At 49.6% G+C, this 23,450-nt stretch overlaps 2 protein-coding genes across 2 annotated transcripts in view; both read left to right on the forward strand.

The window, feature by feature from the left end:
- RANBP10 (RAN binding protein 10) overlaps window positions 1–19,634 on the forward strand; it is a 78,246-nt gene extending 58,612 nt beyond the window's left edge. The window contains exons 4-14 of the mRNA XM_008065761.1: window positions 1,085–1,252; window positions 6,530–6,552; window positions 8,551–8,735; window positions 11,306–11,418; window positions 13,186–13,294; window positions 13,403–13,551; window positions 13,742–13,946; window positions 14,693–14,814; window positions 15,311–15,456; window positions 15,768–15,879; window positions 16,149–19,634. Of these exons, the coding sequence (XP_008063952.1) occupies window positions 1,085–1,252; window positions 6,530–6,552; window positions 8,551–8,735; window positions 11,306–11,418; window positions 13,186–13,294; window positions 13,403–13,551; window positions 13,742–13,946; window positions 14,693–14,814; window positions 15,311–15,456; window positions 15,768–15,879; window positions 16,149–16,279 (1,463 nt within the window). The 3' untranslated portion in view covers window positions 16,280–19,634. The remainder of the gene's footprint in view (window positions 1–1,084; window positions 1,253–6,529; window positions 6,553–8,550; window positions 8,736–11,305; window positions 11,419–13,185; window positions 13,295–13,402; window positions 13,552–13,741; window positions 13,947–14,692; window positions 14,815–15,310; window positions 15,457–15,767; window positions 15,880–16,148) is intronic.
- A 2,757-nt stretch (window positions 19,635–22,391) lies between these two features.
- Window positions 22,392–23,450, forward strand: part of GFOD2 (glucose-fructose oxidoreductase domain containing 2) — a 54,291-nt gene continuing 53,232 nt past the window's right edge. The window contains exon 1 of the mRNA XM_021716374.1: window positions 22,392–22,650. The gene's annotated coding sequence lies outside the window, so the exon portion shown is untranslated. The remainder of the gene's footprint in view (window positions 22,651–23,450) is intronic.

Genomic DNA, 23,450 nt, shown 5'->3' on the forward strand with positions numbered 1-23,450 from the left:
CTGAAAGGAAATTACTACATACCTACTAAAAAGTATATAAGAAAAAAAGATTAAGCATTTAGGGCAGCTTGCAAAAAAGAAAAATAAAGAAAAAAAGATGAACAACTGAGAATGCCAAGTATTGCTGAGGATGTGGAACTCATACATTGCTGGTGGGAAAGCAAAATAGTATAGCCACTTTGGAATACAGTTTGGCAGTTTCTTATCAATTTGAGCATACACTTATCTCTTGACCCAGCAATACCACTTGTAATATTTACCCAAGAGAAATTAAAACATTGCAAATGTTTGTTGGCTTTATTTATAATAGCCAAAAATTGGGAACAACTTAAATATCAACTGCTTAATAGATAGACAAACTGATATATACCGAAAATGGAGTACTATTCAGCAATAAAAAGAAATGAAATACTGATACTTCAAACAACATGGATGAATCTCAGATGTATTGTGCTAAGTACAAGAAGCAGGACAAGACACCCCATAATCTATGATTCCATTTGTATGAAATTCTGGAAAAGGCAGAACCATAAGAACAAATCAGATTGGTGTTGCCAGGGGAACTGGTGGTGAGTAGAGCAGATTGATTGCCAGGAGTGATAAAAATGTTCTATATCTTGATTGTGGTGATGGTAACACAACTGTATACATTCATTAAAACTCATTTGAACTTTACAGTTAAAAAAGGGAGAATCTTATTATATGTGAACTATCCCATAGTTTAAAAAAATTTTTAAACAACCCACAATGATATACTTCCAAAAGTCTGTTCTAGCTCCCTCTCTTTCACAAGATTTCTCCTGACTACCTCCGTATTGCACTGCCTTCTGGTGAGTCCCTTCCAGGACACTGATGGTTTTGGTTCCTGTTAACCACAGCTTGGGATTATTCCCTTGGGGAGCTGCCTCAGCTCCTTGGGCTGACTCACAGCCAGACCCTGTCTATTGCTGGCTTTGTGAGAGGCCAGGAGTATCAACTGAGGTTGGCAGGCTGAGAAGAGGGGCTGAGACCTGGGTGGGCTTCTGTGATTGTCTTGCTCCTCTCTCAAGTACATACTCAGCTATTGCTGCTCTTTCCCCCACAGGTTGGGACAAACATTCCTATGGTTACCATGGCGATGATGGGCATTCCTTCTGCTCTTCGGGGACTGGCCAGCCTTATGGTCCCACCTTCACCACAGGAGATGTAATTGGCTGCTGTGTCAACCTCATCAATGGCACCTGCTTCTACACGAAGAATGGCCACAGCCTTGGTGGGTGCATAGAGAACCTTGGAGGGTCTGCTCTGTGGAGCCATTTTGGGCAGGCCTTGAAGTCAAGACAGTGTCACAGAGCATCTGCTGAACTCTGGAGAACTGTAGCCATTTTCAGGCATTGGAGCCCTTTGAGATGAATGGAGGGTAGGAGTCTCACTCTGTCACCCCAGCTGGAGTACAGTGACATTCTCACGGCTACCGCAGCCTTGACCTGCTAGACTCAAGTGATCCTTCCACCTCAGCCTTCCATGTAGCTGGAAGCACAGGCGTGTGCCCCCACACCTGGCTAATTTTTTTATTTATTGTAGAGACAAAGTCTCAACAAGTTGCCCCAGCTGGTCTTGAATGCCTGGGCTCAGGCAATTCTCTCACCTCCATCTTCCAAAGTGCTGGGATTACAGGCATAAGACACCATGGCCGGCCATACTCTTCGTTAATCTATCCATTCAGCAGTGCATTTATCAAGCCCAGGGATGATGCTGAGAGTACAGTAGTGTTCTGGTCATGATTCTGAAGTTTGTGGCAACAGGTTGGAGCAAGTTTTGGCATTGGACGAGAGTTTTGAGGAGCCCAAGTACATAGTTAGAGCGCTGGTGGTTTGCATGCCCATGACCTAGCCTGGACTTTGGTTGCTATGGAGCAGCAATGAGAGATGCACTAGTATAGGTGGGAAACAGGCAGGCTGGAGTCAGATGGGGCCAGGTCTCCTCTGGCCTGTTTGTGGTTAATGGGCAGAGTTGTGTTGAAAATGCCCTCTTTGGTGAAATCATGAAGGAGTAAAGACCAGAGAAGGAGGCTGGTGTCCTGAGATAAGGCAGTATAGGAAGTAGGTGTAGGAAGTGGGGAGTAGCCTAATAGAGCTTAACGACAGATGGACTGTACTGTAAGGAAAGGTGGGAAAGTGGCTGTATTCATGGCACTGTTCACTAGGATAAGGAACCCAGGAGGAATAGCAATCAGTGAAGGAGGATGGGGGCCTATAGGATTCCTTAGAAGTGCAATCCTGTGCACGTGTAGACATTTAAGATTAAAACTTGAGAGAGAGGGGCTTTGGCTATTTTGATGCCTTGCCCTACAAGGATGTTGACTGGTGTTTGGCTACACTGGCCCCAGAGGTGGTGCCTAACTGCTGGGCCTGCTTGCCTGGGTTTTCAGAGATCTCTGATTTGGTCATACCCTAGTTCTCACAGAATGGTACAGTAAGGAAAGGGCTGACAGAACCCTACAGGCTGCCACAGGCCCTGCTAGGAAAGGGAGCTGGGCTCTAGCCCAGCTCCCTGAGGCCCTGGAGGCCCATTTCATGTGGCTTGAGGGGAAGTATAAAGGTGGCTGCTACTCTCCACATCCCCTCTGTGGCTTCTCCAAGAGATAAGCCCAGCCAGAATCAGGTGAACTGGGAATTGGGTTTGCTGAGTGATCAGGAGCTATCATTCCTCATCAAGGCAGTTGGACACCCTAGCGCTGCCCAGCTCCCTAGGAAAGCCTAGGGATCTGGGCAGCCAGGAGCGTAGCACAGACACTGCAGAGCTGACCCAGGTACACATCAGAGAAACCTTCCTCTGAAATTGATGGCCACCTAGCCACAGTTGCTGATGTCCAGTGATGAGTAGCTAGCAGGGGTGGGCCAAAAACTTAAGATGGTTCTTTGCTCCCCACTCTACTCTCTGCCTTCACCTATTTCCTGGCTCTGGATTCTTCTGCTGTCACAGTCCTAGGGCTGCAGTTGTGGGCTCTCACCCTGTACCCAAAACCCCTTCACTTGCCCCCTTGGGTACCTGCCTTCCTCACATCCTTTCTGCTTGTCCAAAACTTACTCAAGACTTAGGGCATATTCTGCTATCCCCCCTGCACCTATTCCTCCCTCCTCTGGGCCCTAAATGTGCACCAGGACCACCAAAGGGCCATGAGCTCTTTGTCATTCAGGTTCTCAGGTCAAACAGGGAGTTCATGGCCACTTTAATGTCAGTCCAAACCCTCAGACTGCTTTTAAAAACTCATCTCCCTAGTGGATGCTTATTATAGACCCCATGCAAGACCTCCCACATCTTGTAACGAAGCTTAATTTAGTAGTATATTGCCTGTTTTTCCAGCCTGGCAAGATCTTCTATAGTCTTGCTTGTTCTATCTCAAATATTTGATATCCTTTTCAGTGTTGTATTAACCTAACATTTGTTAAGCATGTTTGTGTGTGTTTTCATGAAGATATTGATTAAAAATATTGGAAGAAGACAAGGCTAAGATTTGAGTCCTTCAGTGTACAGTTGAGCTTGTCCAGGAAGACATCAGCCATTTAAGAATCACTTAGTGACCAGGCATGGTGGCTCAAGCCTGTAATCCAAGTACTTTGGGAAGCCGAGGTGAGATAATTGCCTAACCTCAGGGATTCAAGAACAGACTGGACAACTTGGTGAGACCTTGTGTCTACAATAAAAATAAAAAAGTAAGCCAGGAATGGTAGCACACGCCTGTAGTTTCAACTATTTGGAAGGCTGAGACGGAAGGTCACCTGAGCCCAGCAGGTCAAGGCTGTGGTGGCCGTGAGCTTCTGCACTATAGCCTGGGTGACAGAGTGAGACTCCTCCTCAAAAAGAAAAAAAAAGAATTACTTAGTTATGTTAGTTTGAAACTTGTGTTTTTTTATCTTGCCCACAAAGATGTTATTGAGATCTTACTGAAAAATTGATATGGCTTGACCCCTGCATTTTCTAGATCACAAAATGTAACGGAAAGGCAATGACATTGGAATAACAAACAGCTTGGTGAATCTTCTAATTTCCCTGTTTCCTTTTAACAGCCATCTTATCAATAATGTGCTTCAGAATCTAACCTTGCTCCCTTTAGAGTAGTCAAATGATGTCTTCTGCCTCTGGCCTCCTTGCTCCTTTCCTCTGTCACAGCTCTTATTCTGTGTGCCACTGGTCAGTTGTCTGCATAATTATTAATCACACCTTATCTCTCTTGTTGGAGTCAGAAGCCTTTTGAGGGTCAGGCTTGAAGCTTTTTCTCTAGTCCCGTTATAGGACCTGGCTCCTGAGGTCCTCAGCAGATACTTGGTGGAATAAAAGGAATTAATGAATGGAGACACAGACTGACATCTCATCTACAAGTGGTCCATGTGCTCACAGTATAATTTTCACATAGCGCTGTGCTCTCTCTTGAAGTCTATATTTCACCCTCAATGACCTCTGATCTTTATCTGTTTGGCTCAGGTCACAGCAAACTTGGCTATTCTATTTGCATCCTGGTTCTTTGTCTGAGTCTTCTTCCCGTGAGCCAACTCTTAGACCTTGCCATCACAGTGGTCTTGCAGAGGCTCACAGAGATCTGCAGAGCTGGGGGAGCAGTGTTGCCCTCATCCAGTGCAGTAAGAGGTGGAGTAGCCTCTCTCTACATTCTCCTAGAAGCACCTCAAAGCCTTATCCTCCTGGGTGCCATTGTGAGGCAGAGCCGGGCAAGCCTGTGTAGTTCCTCCCCTGCCCAGAAGTGTGGTAGTTATCTCACTCTGTGGTACAACTGCAGCCAGCTTGTACCTAAGACCTTACATTATGAAATATCTTTCACAGAATGTCTCGTTTTTTTCTTTTCTTCTTTGAGTTAGACAGATTGATACTACCTATTTTTTTGCAGATGTTGTCAGAGATATTGAGTAAAGGTCTACACTGCAGATACTGATGGAGTCTGGACTCCCACTTCCAGAGTTCTGTGGGCCTCCTCCATGAGACCAGGAGTAAGCAATATCCTGGCCAGGCTGAGTTCCCTGAGGACATCTCCCAGGCAGACCTGGAGGGTAGACATTGGTATCTCCTTGTGGGTGCAGAAAGACTTACAGATTCAGTCCTGCCAGCATGTCATTCTTGACTGTACATGTGGGACTTAGAAGTATTCTCAGGCAGGCAGACCATGTGGTTTATGAGCTTCCCTTAATGAGGAGCAAAATAGCTTGGCAAAGATGAAAAAAACCTTGTTTTTTTTTGTTGTTGTTGTTGCTTCATCTGTAAACTACTATCAGAGACAGTATACATCTTCCAAGTTTGTTCTGAGGATTAAATGATAAGACACTCAGCCTAGTGCACAACACAAAGGAAGCACATGGTATGTGCTGGCTGGCATGATTCTAGCCCAGGTTTACTGGGAGACCTATTGTCAAACTTACCTGTTCTATGTTGCTGAGTTTAAGTTTCTTTTTTGGGTGGAGGTTGGAGGGACAGACTGGGGACTATAAGAAGGCAGCAGTTTGAAAACCTCTCAGGCCAAAAGCCCAGGGGCTGCTAGAAGATACACTTTCTCTAAAAAAATGAGGCCAAGCTTGGTGGCTCAGCCTATAATCCCAGCACTTAGGGAGGCCAAGGCAGTGGATTGCCTGAGCCCGCTGGTTCGTAACCAGCCCAGACAACTTATCAGGACCTTATCTCTACAATAAATAAAAAATTAGCCAGGCATGGTTGTAGTTCTGGCTACAACCTATAGTACGCCTGTAGTTCTGGCTACTTGAAAGACTGAGATGGAAGGATCGCCAAAGCCCAGCAGTTCGACGCAGGGGTGGCTGTGAGTGTGCTACTGCACTCCATCCTGGGCAACAGAGTGAGACTCCAACTCAAAAAAAAAAAAAAAAAAAAAATGAGAGGGCTGTGAATTCTTGGGAGAGTCTCCATTAACCCTGGGTCATTTCTCAACCTGCAGAGCATGGGTGCCCTGGTTAATATTCTGATGCCTGCTCATATATTTGGGGTCGCACTACCACGCACTGTCACTTTCAATTCAGGGCTAAAGTCACTGTAAATGCAGTTCCTTCTCTTGGCAGGAGGATTTGGAGGGTACACAGGCCATTGTTAACCTGGGCTTTACTATGTTGGAACCTCTGAGCACTCTTAATATATATAGTCTGTAGATGGGCATCTGCCACCCTCTCTGTCTCTACTTCTCTATCAGCTTAGACATGACATTGGAGCGCCAGACTAGGAATGAGTCCAGCCCCACCACTTCTGCTAGCTTTATGACTGATGGCAAATCATTTAGCCTGAGGCTTACTTTCCTCATTTGTAAAATGGGATGCTAAAGCCTACTCCCAAGAGTTGGTATGAGGATGGTATGAAGCAATAGATGGAAAAGTATCTAACCATCTGACTTCACTTCTGGCCAGGCCACCAGCAAAGAGAAGGCCAGGGTCCAAAACTACCAGGCCCTCGCACAGCCTCCAACATGTGCCTACAGGGCAGAGGAGACCAGGAGGCTAGCCTTGTGAGTGGCCTGATGATTGTTCCTTTTCCCCCACAGGTATAGCCTTCACAGACCTCCCGGTAAGTACTACTATTGGGTTTTCCCCTTACTGGGCTCTTGGGAGCTGACTGGAATGGGACATGGTGGTACTGGCAAGTGCACGGTGTGGCATCTGGCCCTTTCCCCAACTAGGGTTGTGTGCCATGCTGTCAGCTTGAGGGTACTAGGACAAGGTACCTGCTGGCCTTCCTCTCTCTCCAACAGCAAAGCCTGGTCTTCCTGCACGATTCTTAGCAAGTGACAGTAATTTGTGGCATTTCCAAAGACAGCTCTGGGGCTGGAGGGTAGAGTGGTAGAAGGAGGGTAGCTTCATCAGTGTGGCTTATAGCCACTGGACTGAGGTGTAGAGTGTAGGGTACTGTTCTGAACTATTAGGGAATCCAGTTCCTGTACCTAACCATCAGAAATCCTCGAGGAAAGCAAGTGCCCTTGGGGACCTAGTCTTCTACAACTTAGGATACCTGGAGCCTTTGTGGGGTTTTCTCTTCTTAGAAAAGGATGGGGTTTTCTGCTTGCTTAGTTAGGGGCTCTTCCCTGCTTCCAACCATTTCCCACCTGTATCCTAGTCCTTTCTTATTAAGAGTCATCACAGGCCATGTCACATGCAGGGCTTCCACACAGAATTCTGGGAACCTGACCCAGCCCTGTGTGCCTAAACTGGGTGCTGGAGGGAGGGAAGGGAGGGAGGAAAGGAAGGGAGGAAGGAAGGAAGGTTGTTTTGTTTGTTTGCTGACTCTAGTGGCTGCTTTGGGATTCTGGGCATACCCCAGTGATTCCCTAGGAAAAGCCCTTGTGATCTGAAGGGCCTCTGAATCCAGACTGTGGCACCCAGGGATCCTGTTAGAACCTTCTATCTTTGGATCAGAATCCTTCCCTCCTACCTGTAGGCCTCAGAGAGGGGCTATAGTCCTAGGCAAAGAGGATAGATTCAGGAGAATACTGATCCTGGCTGGGGAAGAGTCTAATTGTAGAGATGTGGCATGAAATGACCAGATGTGAGCTTGGCCAGTATGCTACCATGTGCTAGAAAGTGTGAGGAATTGTGGGCGGTGATGGTCAGGGAAGACTTGCTGAAGGAGGTGGGCTTTGCCTGTGGTGTAGAAGATGGGAAGGGAAAGGAAGGAAGTGAGAGGTTGTGGGTGCAGAGTTCATGGTGGGCTGAAACCAGTGTGCAAGAAAGGCACATGATATTCAGGAATGACACATAGCCTGAGGATTGGAGGTGAAGAGTGGATTGGGGAGACAATCTGCAGTGACCTTTAGGGAGGAGGCTAGTGAGGTTCTGGGCAATAGCACTGGGAAGTCACAGGAACTGCTGAGTGAAGGAGTGGTCTGGTAAAAACTGGTCATGGCAGAGGATAGTTTGAAAACAGGGAATCCCACTGCTTGCTGGCCAGAAGATCCTCCTCTTGGTAAGCCTCTGACAGGAAGGACAGCAGCCTGTTTCCTTTTGCCATTGTCAGGAGTCCAAATCGCCTGCTCCCTTTTGCCATGCTCTCCTCCTCCCTCCCTTCCTGGGTCATCCCATCTCTTCCTTCCCCCTCATGGACCTCTTTTTTATAGCAAAGGGATCCTTAGCCCTGGTTCTTTCCAATAGGAGCCATTATCCACCATTGCAGCAGACCTGCCTAGGCACATCTTTAGGGTTGTGGAGCCCAGCCTGCCTCTGTGTGCCCCGGCTGAATTCCAGAGGGGTGGGATCTTGGATCTTGGGGACACAATGGCCTCTAATGCAGGGCAGAAGACTCTATACTGAACCTTGCTTGCTGTTGTTTTGCATTCTCTCCTCAAGCTTTGGGGCATAGTGCCTCTGGTAGGGAGCTGGGCAGAATGTGCTTCAGCCTCTTCCAGCGTTGCTGCATCTCTCTCACAGCCCTAGCATGGGCTGGCAGGAGCCATGGAGGAGAGGTGAGGCCCTGCTGCCCCGCTGCTCCATGTCCTCAGGGTCTGGGCCTGACTGACACTGCTCCATGTCCTCAGGGTCTGGGGCCTGACTGACATTTCGTTCTCCTCCTCAGGCCAACCTCTACCCCACCGTAGGCCTGCAGACTCCTGGGGAGATTGTGGATGCCAACTTTGGGCAACAGCCCTTCCTGTTTGACATTGAGGACTACATGCGGGAATGGCGTGCCAAGGTCCAGGGCACTGTCCACTGCTTCCCCATCAGTGCCCGGCTTGGCGAGTGGCAGGCAGTGCTGCAGAAGTGAGTGCCCTGCTCCTGCCCTTACCCACCCCCACCCTGCCCCAGGGGCCTCACTCTCCTGTAGGCCCCTGTAGTGTTACAAGCTGCTCATATGAATTCTAGTGGGCGGCATCCCTTCTGGGAAGTATTCCCAGGATGATTCAGCCTGCAGCTCTCCTGCTTCCCTCTCATCAGATAGACAGCTCCTGCTTAGTTCTGCAGAGCTGTTCCTAATTAAACCTTTGCCCCCTCAAATAGATTGGAAGGCTCCTGTATGTAAGATCACCAGCAAGGCTGTTTTCCTTCCCCAGGTCATTTTGCAGAGGATGTACTAAGACACCCTGTGGTCTGTCTCTTCCTTTGTGGACTTTTTTCCACCATAGGTCGTATCCATCATGCCATCTCACTTCACAGGGCCCAGCATCCAGCTGAGTCCCATTCATCTATGGCAGTGGTGGCAGGAAGAGAGTCCTACCTAGGACCAGCCTAGCTAGCTCCTTGGCTGATTAATTCCCAGACTGTCCTGGAAGCCAGTGTCGCTGAGACTCCCAAGGGAGGCCAGGTTTGGGTCTCTCTTCTACTTGCCATCTGCAAGCCTGAGTAAGGCAATGACCAGTACCCACTCTGCTAGGAGGTGGGTGATAGCTTGGTTCCCAAGGGTGGGCAGATGGGTACAGGGGAAGGGCTGGGCTTCCACTAGCTTTGGTCATTGCCCTGCAAAGGCACCAGGGTGCCAGTGTCCCTTGGGTGGGATTGGAGTACACACTGGGTTCTTTGTACAGTCTTCTTTTCTTGAGGGTTTGATCTTGAGACAGGTCCAAGAATAGGCTGAGATAGAGACTAAATGGCCAGACCCTTCCTAGGAAGAACAGCATTGCTACCTCTTGTTCCCAGCCCCCAGAGCAGATGAGAAGTGCTTCCTTGGAGGGCCAGGACAGCACCACTCCTTGCAGCAGGCTAGCTGGGATGGGCAAGAGGAGGGGTGGAGCTGCCCAGGCTGCATGAGGGAGGGACTGACACTCTCAGCTTTCAGAACCTAGGCTAAGCACATAGGTGTGGTGTGTTTTATTTTGTTTTTAATTTTGAGATGGTCTTGCTGTGTTGTCTAGGCAGGACCCAAAACTCCTAGGCTCATGCAATCCTCTCACTTTAGCTTCTTGAGTAGCTGGGACTACAGCCATGGTCCCCCACACCTAGCCTAGGGTGTTTTGTTTATGTGCCTTTATGTGTTCATATGTAGTATTTGCCAAGACCTGCATATAATTTGTGTTCTGTGGTTTCATATAACTTTATTTTATGAAAATTGGTAAGAACAATGTTATCTCAGAGACAAATTTGCCACAAGCCCCTTGGCTGGCTTCCCTTAGTAGGAAGTCAGGTTATTTCCTCTCTTTTGCTTATGTAGGTAACCCTTTTGGTACTAAAGAATTTTTTATGTTTAAGATTATTTTCTTGGTGTCCTTTTAAAAAGTGGAATTATTGATTCAAAGGGAGTGTATATTTTAATGACATTTGATGTTCATATGGGCTCATCTGAGCCATGTTTTATCAAAAAATTTGCCATTGTGTTAATAATATGGTATAATAAAAGTTGCTGTTTAGAATATAATATTGTAAAACATAATTTCATAATAAGAAGTTAATATTTATTGACTCCTTACTTCCTGCCAGATACTTTATCCATACTATCTATCTCATTTACCCCTTAAAGCATGAGAGACACACACCCAAACTTCTGTGCTTTCTATACAATAGCCCTTTAGACATTTGTGTTTATAGTATGACATCAGACACACCAAAGCACTCACTCTTGTACACTTCACCATGAGGGCTCATCCTTCTGCTCTACACATGTGCACACATATACACACATGTGCTACTCACTGCTCAGCTGACTTTCAGTGGGGTTAAATGCCCTGTGAGTGTTGGGCTTCTCCAGACCATTTGTCAGAGATTGTGTTGCTGTTCACCCTGCTGGTGCCTGTCCTTGTCTGGCAAAATCAACCTGATCTCTTGGATTCATGGGCCCCTGACTTGTGGTGTATCATAAGTAACTTTGGATCATGGTTAACTCCCCTTCACTCTTTAGAGCCCGCTCTGCTGAGGGCATATTCATTAGGGAGCTGAAATGCTTCTTCTGAGTGCGTGGGGCAGCCTGCACAGGAGCTCCTGTGTCTGTAGGAGGTGTGTGTGTGGCATGTGTCCTCTCTGTCTGGGAAGCTGCCAGACTGCAAGACTGCCTGGCTGGCTGCTGTTTCAGGAAGCCCTCAGTAAGACCATTGGCTATCTCTGGGCTTGCTGCAGTTCACAAGGAGGCAGTCATTTGCAAGAAGATGTGGTGTGCTGTGTGTGTACTTTTATCATGCTTGCTTGTAGGCAACATGTCCCAGAAAAACTGCAGCCACTCCTCCTAGCTGTGGGCACAGATGTGGTGACCAGTCCCTCCCAACCTGACTGCATGATTACAGGGTTGGGAGGGTTCATTTTGTGATCTGTTTAAGGGAGACCTTATGGGAAGTAGTCTGTGCCATCGGGTGGTCAGTGAGAAATGCAATTCTTGAGTGTCACCTTGAGCCTTTCCTTTCTTCTAGCATGGTCTCGTCTTATCTGGTACACCATGGGTATTGTGCCACTGCCACAGCCTTTGCTCGAATGACTGAAACCCCGATTCAGGAAGAACAGACATCCATAAAGAACAGACAAAGTAAGGTTAATTCTCCTCTCCCCGTTTTCTCTCTTACCTGTCCCTAACTCTGCTCTCTGGTTCATGCTAGTCCTGGTTAACCTGTAAGGAGTCCATTTAGCTCCAGTCCTAACCACCCTGGAGACCACCCTATAGCCCCAGACCCTGCTCCTGTTCCTCTTTCAAGGCAGCACTGCCCAGATGGACAGTTGGTGACTTTAGAATGTCTCAGAGCAGCCTTTCTAATGCATACTCTGAAGTCCAGGCATATTTTGGCCAGGCACAGTGGCTTAAGCTGTAATCACAGTAATTTTAGAGGCCAAGGCAAGAAAATTACTTGAGGCCAACCTGGACAACATAGCAAGATCCCATCTCTATAAAAAAAGAAGAAAAATTAGCCAGGAGTGGTGGAGTGTACCTGAGGCTGAGGCGGGAGGATCACTTCAGCTCAAGAGTTTGAGGCTGCAGTGAGCATGATCACACCATTGCACTCCAACCTGGTAATAGAAAATAATAATAATAATAATGAAGGTCTGGCACAAGCCAGGCCCTGGCATGACTGGATCCTACACCTCTGTGTTGGTTTCCTTCCTTTTGAATCCTGAACTCCACTCAGCTTCCCTGTTCATGGTGTTCCAGAAAGCGTGTGTTTCCATATTATCAGACCAATGCCCTGACTTTCCCACCATTTACTCAACTTTAATAGTTTTGCTTATTCCTAGCCAGAGAGAAGACTGAAGTGGTCAGCTAAAACTAAGCTGATACTCAATGGCTACTGTGGTGGCACCTCTCTCTGCTCCCCACCTCTAGTCCCTTTGCAGACAATCTAGAGTCCTTCCTTGGCCAAAGGAAGCTCTCCCAATGCTGGCCAGTGTGTACTGTGTCTCTGGGGCTCTTCCATGGAAGGAGATGTGTTTGGAAAGAGGAAAAAGAGCCCAGGAAGGAGTGAGGAGGAGAGGAGAGGAGAGTGAGGATGAGTAGGCATGTGTGGGTGTGCGTGTCTATGAGTGCCTGCCTGCATCTCTCTGAGCCTGTTGTATCTGTATATGTGCATGTGTCTGTGTGTCCAAGAGAAGCTGAGCTCAGCCAGCCTGAAGGAAAGGGATCAGACTTGGGATCTACTAATGAGAGCCTTAGACCCTGAAGTCACTCCCAGCAGGTTTCACCAGTCCCCAGGGCAGGAGCAAGAAGGCAATAGCAAGATGCTGATGGCCTGAGAGATGTCAACATTAGAAGTGCCAGCATGAGGAGAAATGCCTCCCCTCTCAGCAGGGAGTACACTGCAGTCCCTGAAGATGGTCAGGACATGGGCTTTGGCCCAGAAACCAGTGTGCCTCCATTGCTACTCCCCCGTAAGGCCTGGAAAGAGAGAAGTCTGTTTGAAGAGGAGCTCCTCAGGCCACCAAGCTGCTTAGATGCCCATCTCCAGATCATGCTTCCACAGCCAAGGCTCTTCCTCACCCCTAAGTCCCTGAAAACCTGTACCCTACAGGAACAAGCCACTAAACTCATCCTCTTGCCTCTGGGCTGAGAGTCTCTGCTCCATTTTCCCCTATTATTCTTGAGGACTCCCTGATGCTTGGCAGAAACCAGGGTTTGTTGTGGGGCAGGAAGGCCAGGTTCTTTCTTCAGCCTCTTCTTTTGTGAGCGTCTTAAGCTGGCAAGGCACTCTGAGCCAGCCCATCTGATCTTGGCTGGTCTCTGCTCCAAAGCTGGCAGCATCCCAGGCATGTGGCTGTGAGGGAGGTCTGTAGCCCTCGCTCACTGCTATGTTCTTGCTTCCTACAGAGATCCAGAAGCTGGTGCTGGAGGGCCGTGTGGGTGAGGCTATCGAGACCACTCAGCGCTTCTACCCAGGACTGCTGGAGCACAACCCCAACCTGCTCTTCATGCTCAAGTAAGTCTTGGGCACTGCCAGGTCCCCCAGAGCCCAGCCCCCTCAGCCCGTGGTGGGAATGCCAGCCCGGGCCATGCCCAGAGCATTGTCGCTCTGCTCCCTCTGCAGGTGCCGACAGTTTGTGGAGATGGTGAATGGGACCGACAGTGAGGTCCGCAGCTTGAGCTCCCGAAGCCCCAAGTCCCAGGACAGCTACCCTGGCTCCCCCAGCCTCAGCCCCCGACATGGCCCCAGTAGTTCCCACATGCACAACACAGGTCAGCCACTCTCCAGAGGGCTCTGGGAAAAACTGGTGTGGAGAAGAGAGGCCACTTCACACGCCCTTCCCTGGGCTGGGCTCAGGACTCACTGCTGGATTGGGGGAAGGGAAACGGGACCACTAGTTATTCTCAGGGCCCTGCTTGATGGCAAGCAGCCCTCCTTTTCTAACTGTCCCCTGGCTTCTAGGAGCAGACAGTCCCAGCTGCAGCAATGGTGTTGCATCCATCAAGAGCAAACAGAACCACAGTAAATACCCAGCACCCAGCTCATCATCTTCATCCTCATCCTCCTCATCCTCCTCCTCCCCGTCTTCTGTTAATTACTCCGAGTCCAACTCAACAGACTCCACCAAGTCCCAGCCCCACAGCAGTACCAGTAATCAGGAGACCAGGTGCCTGTTTTGTTCCGCTTTCTCCTCTCCCTTCTGCCCTGTGCTAACTGAGCCCACTGCAGTCTGTTCTTTGAGTTTCCTACTCTTAATGCCCAACCTCCATCATAGGTGTGTACCTAGAGTATAAGCTGTTTTCCCGCCAGGCCAGATGTTGGCCGTAACTTCTGGCCCTACCTGTGATTCAACTGCCACTTTCTTTGGCCCTAGCTTTCTCCAGAGGTGCTGATACTGCCATGCTGAGAATGTGGTTTCCAGAGAGGCTTCTTCCTCCAAGGAGGTTGGGCCTGTCAGAACCCCCAGAATTTATAATGAAGGAGCTTTTACTGAGTCTGGCTTACAGACAGCCAGGTTGGGCAGGCAGAGAACCCTAGGCTGCAGACTGCAACTCTGGGTGGCTTTTAACAGTCCCTAGGCATGCCTCAAGACTGACTTGGGTTTGGGGTCTATTACTGGTGATGAGGCAATGTATAGAATAAGTGTGTCGATGCAGAGGAGGGCCAGGGAGAGTAGAGACACAGAGTCAGTATTGGGACTGGATAGGAATCAGGTGACAGGCCTCTGGGGATAGCATAGGTCACAGCAGGGGGCAAGTGTGAGAGTGCCCCAGAAGATTGGGCTGTCCTTTTATAATCTTGGGTGCCCCCAGTTCATCCACAGCATCCCACGGCTAAAACCTGAATGGATGCCAATCAGGCTGCTTCCACCGTACCCCCCTGGCCAACTTCCACCTCAATCCTTCTCCACAGTGACAGTGAGATGGAGATGGAGGCAGAGCATTACCCCAATGGTGTGCTGGAAAGCATGTCCACACGCATTGTCAATGGCGCCTATAAGCATGAGGACCTGCAGACAGATGAATCCAGCATGGGTAAGAATCATGCCCTATTATGACACAGTTTGATAGTCTCTAAGAGGGCAATGTGTAGTCCAGATGCCTGGGAGGAAGCTGGGATGGACAGGCTTTGGCAGCTTAAAGGGCTTCCGTGAGACCTGCTCCACTGCTGTCTTAGCCAATTGTGGATGGGTCCTTGAGGTAACTGTCAACATGAAGAAGGCTCAGGGTTGTGCCAAGACTAGGGCCCCTTGTGTTTGAGACTGAAAGGCTTTCGAAAGTATGGGTACTCTGATGAGCACCCTGCGTCTGGGCAGGGTGGGAAGAGGGAAAGTTTCTGAGTCCTGCCTGACCCCTAGACTGTGCCACATGGATGAAGAGCACCTCCACTGTGGCTGCCCTACCTGCTCTTCCCAGCCTTGCCTGCCTCTGGCAGAAGTGCAGCCTACCCAGGGTCCTTCCTGCTCCATTCTGGTCCTGTACGTCTCTTCACATCCCTCCTTATGTGTTCTTCACTGTGTTCTGGGTGCAGATGATGGGCATCCACGGCGGCAGCTCTGTGGGGGCAACCAGGCTGCCACAGAAAGGATTATCCTGTTTGGCCGAGAGTTGCAGGCTTTAAGTGAACAGCTGGGCCGGGAGTATGGCAAGAATTTGGCTCACACAGAGATGCTGCAGGTACGGAACAAGCCAGGCTTACACACAGAGCAGGTTCCCATTTGGTGTTGGGGGCAGGGCCACTCTGGGTGGTTCCAGCAGGCAGTGGCAACAGGACAAAGTGGGTTCCAGTCAGGTCTGCAGTGGGATGTGGGGCATTTGGGATATACTCCACCCTCTCCAGGTTCTGAGGAGGGTGGAACCCTGTCCCACCCCATATTCCAAGTATATTGGGCTCTCACTGGGCACCGTGCAGGACCCTGTCACCCTTTGAAGACACAGGGAGTATGTGGTATGTGTCACAATCCTCTCGAGAGTGCTGTGCTCCTTAGGATGCCTTCAGCCTGCTGGCATACTCAGACCCCTGGAGCTGTCCAGTTGGTCAGCAGCTTGACCCCATCCAGAGGGAACCTGTGTGTGCTGCCCTCAACAGCGCCATTTTAGGTAAGTGGATCTTACAAAAACAGAAGCTGGCCCATGAGTACCTGGGTGGTCCCCTCCCTTCTCTCCCTGGAAAGAGCTGACATTTGTACAGATTCAGGCAGAAGGTCTGCACAGGCTCTCTCTGGTGGCTTATAGGACTCCTGGGCTTTGGTGGTTGAACCTGAACCCTGACCTTCCTCTGCTGAACTGAGTTCATGATGGCAAGGAAAGTTTGACCTGGGCCCAAGCCCTGAGTGGGGCAGTGACCAGACCTTGTCTCTCCTTCACAGAGTCTCAGAACCTGCCAAAGCAGCCCCCTCTAATGCTCGCCTTGGGCCAGGCATCTGAGTGTCTACGGCTCATGGCCCGAGCAGGCCTGGGATCTTGCTCCTTTGCCAGAGTCGACGACTACTTGCACTAGCTGACTCTACTGGCCAACCCCACCTGGCCCTCCACCGGCCCCAGGGCTGGAGCAGCCCGGCCCTTCATAGGCACTGGCGCCAGAATCTGGAAGCCATGGATGGAGTCCACTCCTCCCGCCTGGCCTTTCCTCCTTTCCTTCCTTCCCTTCCTTTCTTTTTCCTTTACCTCACTCTCTCTCTCTCTCCCCTTCATGTGCAGCGGCCTATGACACAGTATTGGCTGGTTACTCTCATGTAGCGCCTTCTACTTTGAAAGGGGGGTTTTGTTTTGAGGAGGGGTTGGGGTTTTTTAATCTTTTTTTTTCCTCCTGACTGAGCCACCAGTATTTATCTCTGGAGAGTTTGTGCTGAGCTGGTTTCTGCTAATTTAGTGATGAGGCCTATCCAAGTTGGTGATAGCTTATTATTTTCATAAGTAAAAAAAATGAGATTATATATATAAATATATATATTAAAAAAAGACACAGTATTTATCGTAGTATTAGTGGTCCAGAACCTCTTGGGTGAGGCTGTTCAGACACCATATTTTTATTTGAGTCCAACTCATTAAAACAAAAATCATCTCTGTCACCTCAGCCAAATTATTTGTTTATTTTGGGCTCCTCTTTTTTTGAGCCACAGGCCCAGCTGTAGCCTAGGGAAACTGAACAGGCTGGGGGCGGGGGGGCACTTAGTGGGCACGGTCTGGCTGAGCTGATTTGCAGCATCCCAAGAGGTGTGGGTCCCTAGGCCCCTGAGAGCTGCATGGAGCAAAGAACTGCAAGGCTGAGGGTCCAGGGAAGTGATGAGTTGACCCAAGGCCATACAGCAGAGCAAGGGAGTAGATGGTCCTTGGCCAGCACTCTCTCTACCACTCTACCCCACCTCTCACTGCCAGCCTTGCTCCTCTTTCTTCCTTTTTCAATACTTTGCCTTCCCTTCTTTTTAAGATGGCCAAATAATTCATATACTCTAAATTGATTGCCTGGAAACTACCTGCCTTTGACCCGAGAACTGCTGTGTGTCAGGCTGCCAGGAAGAAGACTCCATTCCCAGGACAGAGGCCCTTGAGCACAGGGGCTACTTCCTGCCTGGATCTTTATCATCTCTGCACAGCTCTGAGGGAATTGATATTCTATTGAGAAGCCAGTACCTTGTGGAGGCAGGTTCTTGGGCTGCTGGTCCACAGAGTAGATGGAACCATTGGTACCCTAGGCCAGGCTTCACTGCTGATGTACCAGGCAGCTTCCTGCAACTGGGGCCCAGCCACTCTTAGGAAAGACTGTTAGGAGTACTTGCTGACCAGAGGATGGGACACCATGAGTTTTACAGATGTCCCACCAGCTGTTTCAGATGGATCCTCACAGATGGTAGAGCAAAAATGGTCCCTCTACCATGGGAAATCAACAGAGAAAGGGCTAAGATGGCTGCCAGGATTTGGGTGGGCCATCTGTGGAGAGAACTGACTGCCCTGGAGGAAGAAAAAGAGGAAGCCTATGTAGAAGACCACCAGGAGGGGCTGAGATTTTCATGCCTGTTTCAGTGTGGGGGAGAGCACAAGCAGCCCCTGCAAAAAGTAGGATTAGCCATGGCAAGGCCAGAAATTGAACTTCCAGTCCCTACCTGGATCTAGGCTGGATAAGGTCCAATTACATGTTAGTGGACATGGGAATGGTTGGTATGGCCTGAGATACTCAGTGCTCACCCAGGTCTCACTGGGCCCACAGCTGGACGATAAGAAAGATTATTGAGTTGAACCAGCTGCTGGTGATGGAACCTGGGCCCTGTCCCTGTGCTGTTTCAGAGCTCTGCCTTGGGAGATGATCCTATAGCTGCTTGTTTTTCTTGGTCACTGCCAGGGTCCCAGCTGGCAGACCACAGACCATGGCCTATTGGGAAGTGTTCTAACTAAAGGAAATTTATCCTGTGCAAGGCCGGGACTACCTAGTTTCCAAATCCAGAGTTTGGAAAAATCAGGCTGTTAAAATGGTCAGAGCCTAGCAGGATTAGGAATTAAAACCAGAGGTTTTGCAGCTGGAATGGGGTTCAGAGAACATCTTCCCACCAATCCTCTACTTTTATAGATAAGGAAACAGACCAGGAGTTTAAGTGACTTGGCCAAAGTCACACAGCAAATTTGTAGCAGAGCAGGGTTACTTATCCCTGTGGGTTGGGCAATACTCCTTAGTCCGGAAGCTGAATGGCAGATGAGCCCATGAGAGGTTAGAGTGGTGTGGCTTTCAGCATTATCTGAGTAGCTGGTACCTTCAGGGGTGTGTCAGGGATAAGGATGGGTGCCTGGGCTTGGGTTGTTTAGTGGCTGAGAGAGAACCCAGGAGGGTTCCGCTGCTGTTGGCTGTCTGCCTGGCTTACACTCAGTACGTATGGCCACCTCCCCATTTTCTGTGCCTTATCTCACTGTTTCAGCTGAGTCCAAGTTGTTTACTGTTTCTCTCCAGAGGGGCTCTCTGTCCCAATGGGATAGCTCACCTTTGGGACATAGCCTTTGCCCCACAAGTCGTGGAGAGGGCCAAAACCAAGCTGCTTGATCCCACTCTCTTGCTGATAGTCCAGGCCTGCCTGCCAGCCACAGGAGCCCCTTATGCACACCCAGTCCTACCAGCCTGCTTCCAGGAGCCTAGAGTGGGAAAGGCACCTGGGAGGAGCCCTGGTGAAGGACTGGGCCTGACCCCTGGGGGCAGGAAGAAGACCGTCTCTGTTGGGTTGTCCAGCCCTGGGGAAACAGCCTTCCCTACTCACCTTCCCTTTGTGGCACCCAGTGGTTGCTCCTTGCAGAGTGGAAACTGGCAAATAAAGAAAGCCAGGACCCCCTTCCCCACCCACATGGGTCTGTGGCTGTGTGCAGGCTATGAAAACAGGACACCACAAGACAGAGAAGTGGGGACTGCCTGGCCACCCCACACCTTCCCACCCCTTAAGCACAAAGAAGATGAGACAGAACTGTCAGAGTTGAAAGTTCCTTTGGTTGCTCACAACTCAGGTATGCACGCCATATGGCAGCCGGGTAGCAGAGCCCTACTTGACCAACAGCTAGTCTCATGCACCCAGATCTGTGGCCAGATTGTGGCCTATGGCTGCCTCAGGCTGCCTCAGGCATTCGCCTCTTTGCATCGGGTTTTCCTCCATTAGTAACTACAGCTGAAACAGACATCCTCCACATTGTGCACACTGGTTCTGCCTTTGTCCTCGAGAGTTGATACTTGGCATTAGCATGAAACTTGTGGGTGTCGGGGGGGGGGGCGTTGAGAGAGAATTCTAACACAAAACATCCTATTAAAATTGTACTTGAGAGATGAAAAAACTCCTGTTGTATTTTGACAGAATTATTTTTATTAAAATACACATCCATAAGCAGTCATGAGTGTCTGGTCTCTGTTTTGAATCTTACTGGGGTTGTGTGACACAACCCTTGTGTGACACATCCTGTCCTGGAGGATTTGGGCTCTCCTCAGCCCATCTCTCAAGGACCCAGGACCCTGCTGGTGCCTCCCTCAAGGACCTTTGAAACTTTGGATATTTGCAAGATCCCAAAGAGGATAGGTGATAGGTACTTAGACCTCAGTTATTTCCCTTGATAAGGAAAAAAAGTAGCAAATTCAACTTCAGAAAGGTGGTCCACAGGACCTTCTCCTCAAAAATAAGATTTTAAGCTGGGCACAGTGGCTCAAACCTGTCATCCCAGCACTTTGGGAGGCTGAGGTGAGAGGATTGCCTAAACCCAGGAGTTAGAGACTAGCTTGGGCAACTAGACGAGACCTTTTCTCTACAATAAATTTTTAAAAATTAGCTGGGTGTGGTATCACGCACCTGTAGTTCCAGCTCCTTTGAAGGCTGAAGCGAAAGAATCACCTGAGCCCAGCGGGTCGAAGCTGCGGTGGCCGTGAAGCATGCACTGCACTCCATCCAGCCTGGGTAATAGAATGAGACTCCAGCTCAAAAAAATAAAAAATAAAAAAGCTTTAAAAAATACATTCCGCCTTTGGGAGGCTGAGGTGAGTGGATTGCCTGAGCCCGCGGGTTCGAGACCCGCATGGGCAGCGAGACCTCATCTCTACAATAAATTAAAAAATCAGCCAGGCGTGGTAGCGCATACCTGTAATTCCTGCTACTTGGAAGGCTGAGGCGGAAGGATCGCCGGAGCCCAGCAGGTCGAGGCTGCGGTGGCCGGGAGCAGCCACTGCACTCCAGTCTGGGTGACAGAGTGAGACTCCAACTCAAAAAAAAATACATTCCATTCGAGACCCACCTGGGCAACTTGGCAAGACCTCATCTCTACAATAAATTAAAAAATTAGCCGGGTGTGGTAGCGCACGCCTGTAGTTCCAGCTACTCGGAAGGTTGAGGCGGAAGGATCGCCGGAGCCCAGCAGGTTGAGGCTGCGGTGGCCGGGAGTGGCCACTGCACTCCAGTCTGGGCGACAGAGTGAGACTCCAACTCAAAAAAAAAAAAAATACATTCCAAATATCCTTGCCCCAGATACTGCAGTCAGAAAAGACTTCTCAGTGGTACCTCTTTTGAAGGATATTAAGGTTAGCTTCCTATCTGTCAGTCTGAGGAGAAAGAACTTGTGCTTAAGATCCTAGCCCAGACAGCACTGTTTACTAACTGGGATGTCTAAAGAAAGTAAGCCTCTCTGACACTTGTTTCTCTATCCTTAAAAATGTGTTAAATCGCTCTACCCCAAGGAGGTAGGGGGTTATAGCATGTATACAGCAGTGTTTGGCACACAGGGAGAGAGTACATGTGAGCTCTCTTCCTCTGTGAGAATGCTCAGTGGTGTGACTGACCCATTCCTGCCCCCAAGGCACCAGGGTTTTATGCAAAGAAAAGATACAGTAAATCATGCTGGTGTTTACCTGAAGGTGGAACTGGAAACAGATTGAAGGCAAATAATCCAGCTAGGAGGCCACTGTAGCAGGCCATAAGAAGGTGGGTTTGGGAAATATTTAGGAGATAAATGTCAGCACAAGATGAGTAACTAAATGTGAGGGAAATGAGAAAAGCAAGAGACAGGGCAAATGCAGGCATTGGTTGGGGTGATGGGATGGGTAATAGTGCCACAAAATAATATAAAGAGCAGAAGGGAGCAGGTGGTAGAGGTAGAGGTCAGAGATGCTGCTAAATAGCTATGATGCAGACAGCTCTCCCTACTCCTGCCTAACAAAGAATTATCAGGGTCAAAATATCAACAGTGCCACTGTTGAGAAATCCTGCTCAGAAGAGTGGAACCTTAAGACTAAGCCAGAAACAGATCAAACGCATGCACGCTTTGATTTGGCTTCCTTTCTGCATGGCTCTTCAGGATCCAGAAGCCAAGGAAGGGGATAAAACTCAGAAGAGGGGGGTTGAGGGTGTAATTTTTCATCACTCGGAGCCTTCCATGCTCCCAGAGGTAACTGCAGTGGTGGGAAGTCCTGTCTCCTCCGCCCAAAGCAGTGATAAGCCCAGCTACTGGTCGGCAGTTCAGTAGGAACTGCCTTATGCTCAGAACTGCGATATTCTGTCATCGCAGGCTGCTTGGGAATGATGGCTGGGAGACCGTCGTAATGCCAGCTGAGTGGGGATCAGACACTCACCAAAAGAGTCAGACAAGCAGGGGCGGGGGCTCCCTATGCAGAAATAAACCCCAATCACATTTCCTACATAGTTTCACAATAAGGTGTACCAGCTTTATGACTCTAGTAGCTAGTCTCCTATTTGGGGGGACATAGGCTCCAGTAAAGAGGTCAGAGAGACTGAAGTCACAGTTTTAAAGAGCACTGATAATTTAAGAAACAACCAAAGAACATCCAGAGGAAGAGGAGCCCGGACAGCCTGCTGAAAAAAACTGAAAAATGAGTCATTCGGAGACAAAGCCAGGAATTCCGACGAGTTCGAGAGAACTGGCCTTCTACAATTAGGTCGTCGTCCAGCACGATATCGTCTTTCATTCCAGGACAACCGAGGCCGACCAAAATTCCCAAAACTTCCTAGTTCTTGATGCCGGTCGGCGGACCGGTAAGAAGCTGAGGCTTGAAAACAGCTAGCTCCACAGTCTCTGCAGCCGGAAATTGACAACTTTGGCCTCCCTCCCAAGCTACTAAAGCTCCGCCCCCAATGAGCGAGCATGCGCAGCTCCCGGCCATTGCCCCTTCCTGCACAGGGTCTACCCCCGTCACAGAGCATGCGCAGTAATCCTGCCGTCCCGCCCCTCCCTTTTCAGTGCCCCCGTTCCTTAGAAACCAGGCGGCGCGTTCCCGGTGGCGGCGCGCTGGACTCCTGTGCCCGCACATCTCCACAAGCCTCCCTCAAGGAGGACGGGTGGTCGCCGAGACCCGTCCAGACCTATGATTTCCATTGCGGCGCGGGGCGGGCGATGCCAGTGTGTTAGGTGAGAGACGGCCCGCGGCTGCTGGTGAGGGTGAAGGAGGGCATGGCGCGGCCACGAACGGGCGCCGGCCAGGCCTCCCCCGTGGCCGGCGCCTGAGGTCGGAGGCGTGGATCCGCAGAGCCGGGACTGGGGAGGGGAGCCTGTTCTGACTGCCAGTTCGAGGGTTGTCCTGGGGTTCACCCTTTTCACCTCAGAAATAGGACCTGCACGTTTGGTCGTAGAATTGTAGAATTTCGGATCCTGGAAGGACTTGGAATGTAACTCATCCCTTTACCAGATGCAGGAACCTAGTCTCCCCCGCCCTGTACCGAGCGGACCCCCTACCTGTGTGAGGATGGACGCTTTGTGGATGAGGATGTGTGAAGGTAGACGCTTCAGACAAAGGGCTCCGTGGGCTAGCTGGTTCATCCCCTTTCAGAATGAGATGGGATTTTTGTGGGGTGAATCTTTATTTAAAAAACGGGTGTTCAGGTGACAAGTGGGAGAAGAGACACCCGAGAATGAAGGGTGGGTCTGCCAGCCCCCAGGAGCACTCTGGCCACGTCTCAATGGACCTGGCCCACCTGTGAAGCTTTGGAAGGAAGCAGATGGACTTGTGGAGACAAAAGGTGAGGTAAGGTATTCTCTTCAAGGCCTTATCACACTTGAATGATGAAGGAAGAAGAGGGGCTGGGACTTGAGGACTTGTGAGTGGTTGTGTGAAGAGTTTACCTTCTGAACTACAGGAGAATGTAAAGAACAAGACAAGAATAGAAAAGTTTAAAGCTACATTGAATAGACACCAGGAAAGGTTATAAATC

Source organism: Carlito syrichta, unplaced genomic scaffold (genome assembly GCF_000164805.1).
Source record: "Carlito syrichta isolate Samal-C Ts95f unplaced genomic scaffold, Tarsius_syrichta-2.0.1 Scaffold308803, whole genome shotgun sequence".
NCBI lineage: Eukaryota > Metazoa > Chordata > Mammalia > Primates > Tarsiidae > Carlito > Carlito syrichta.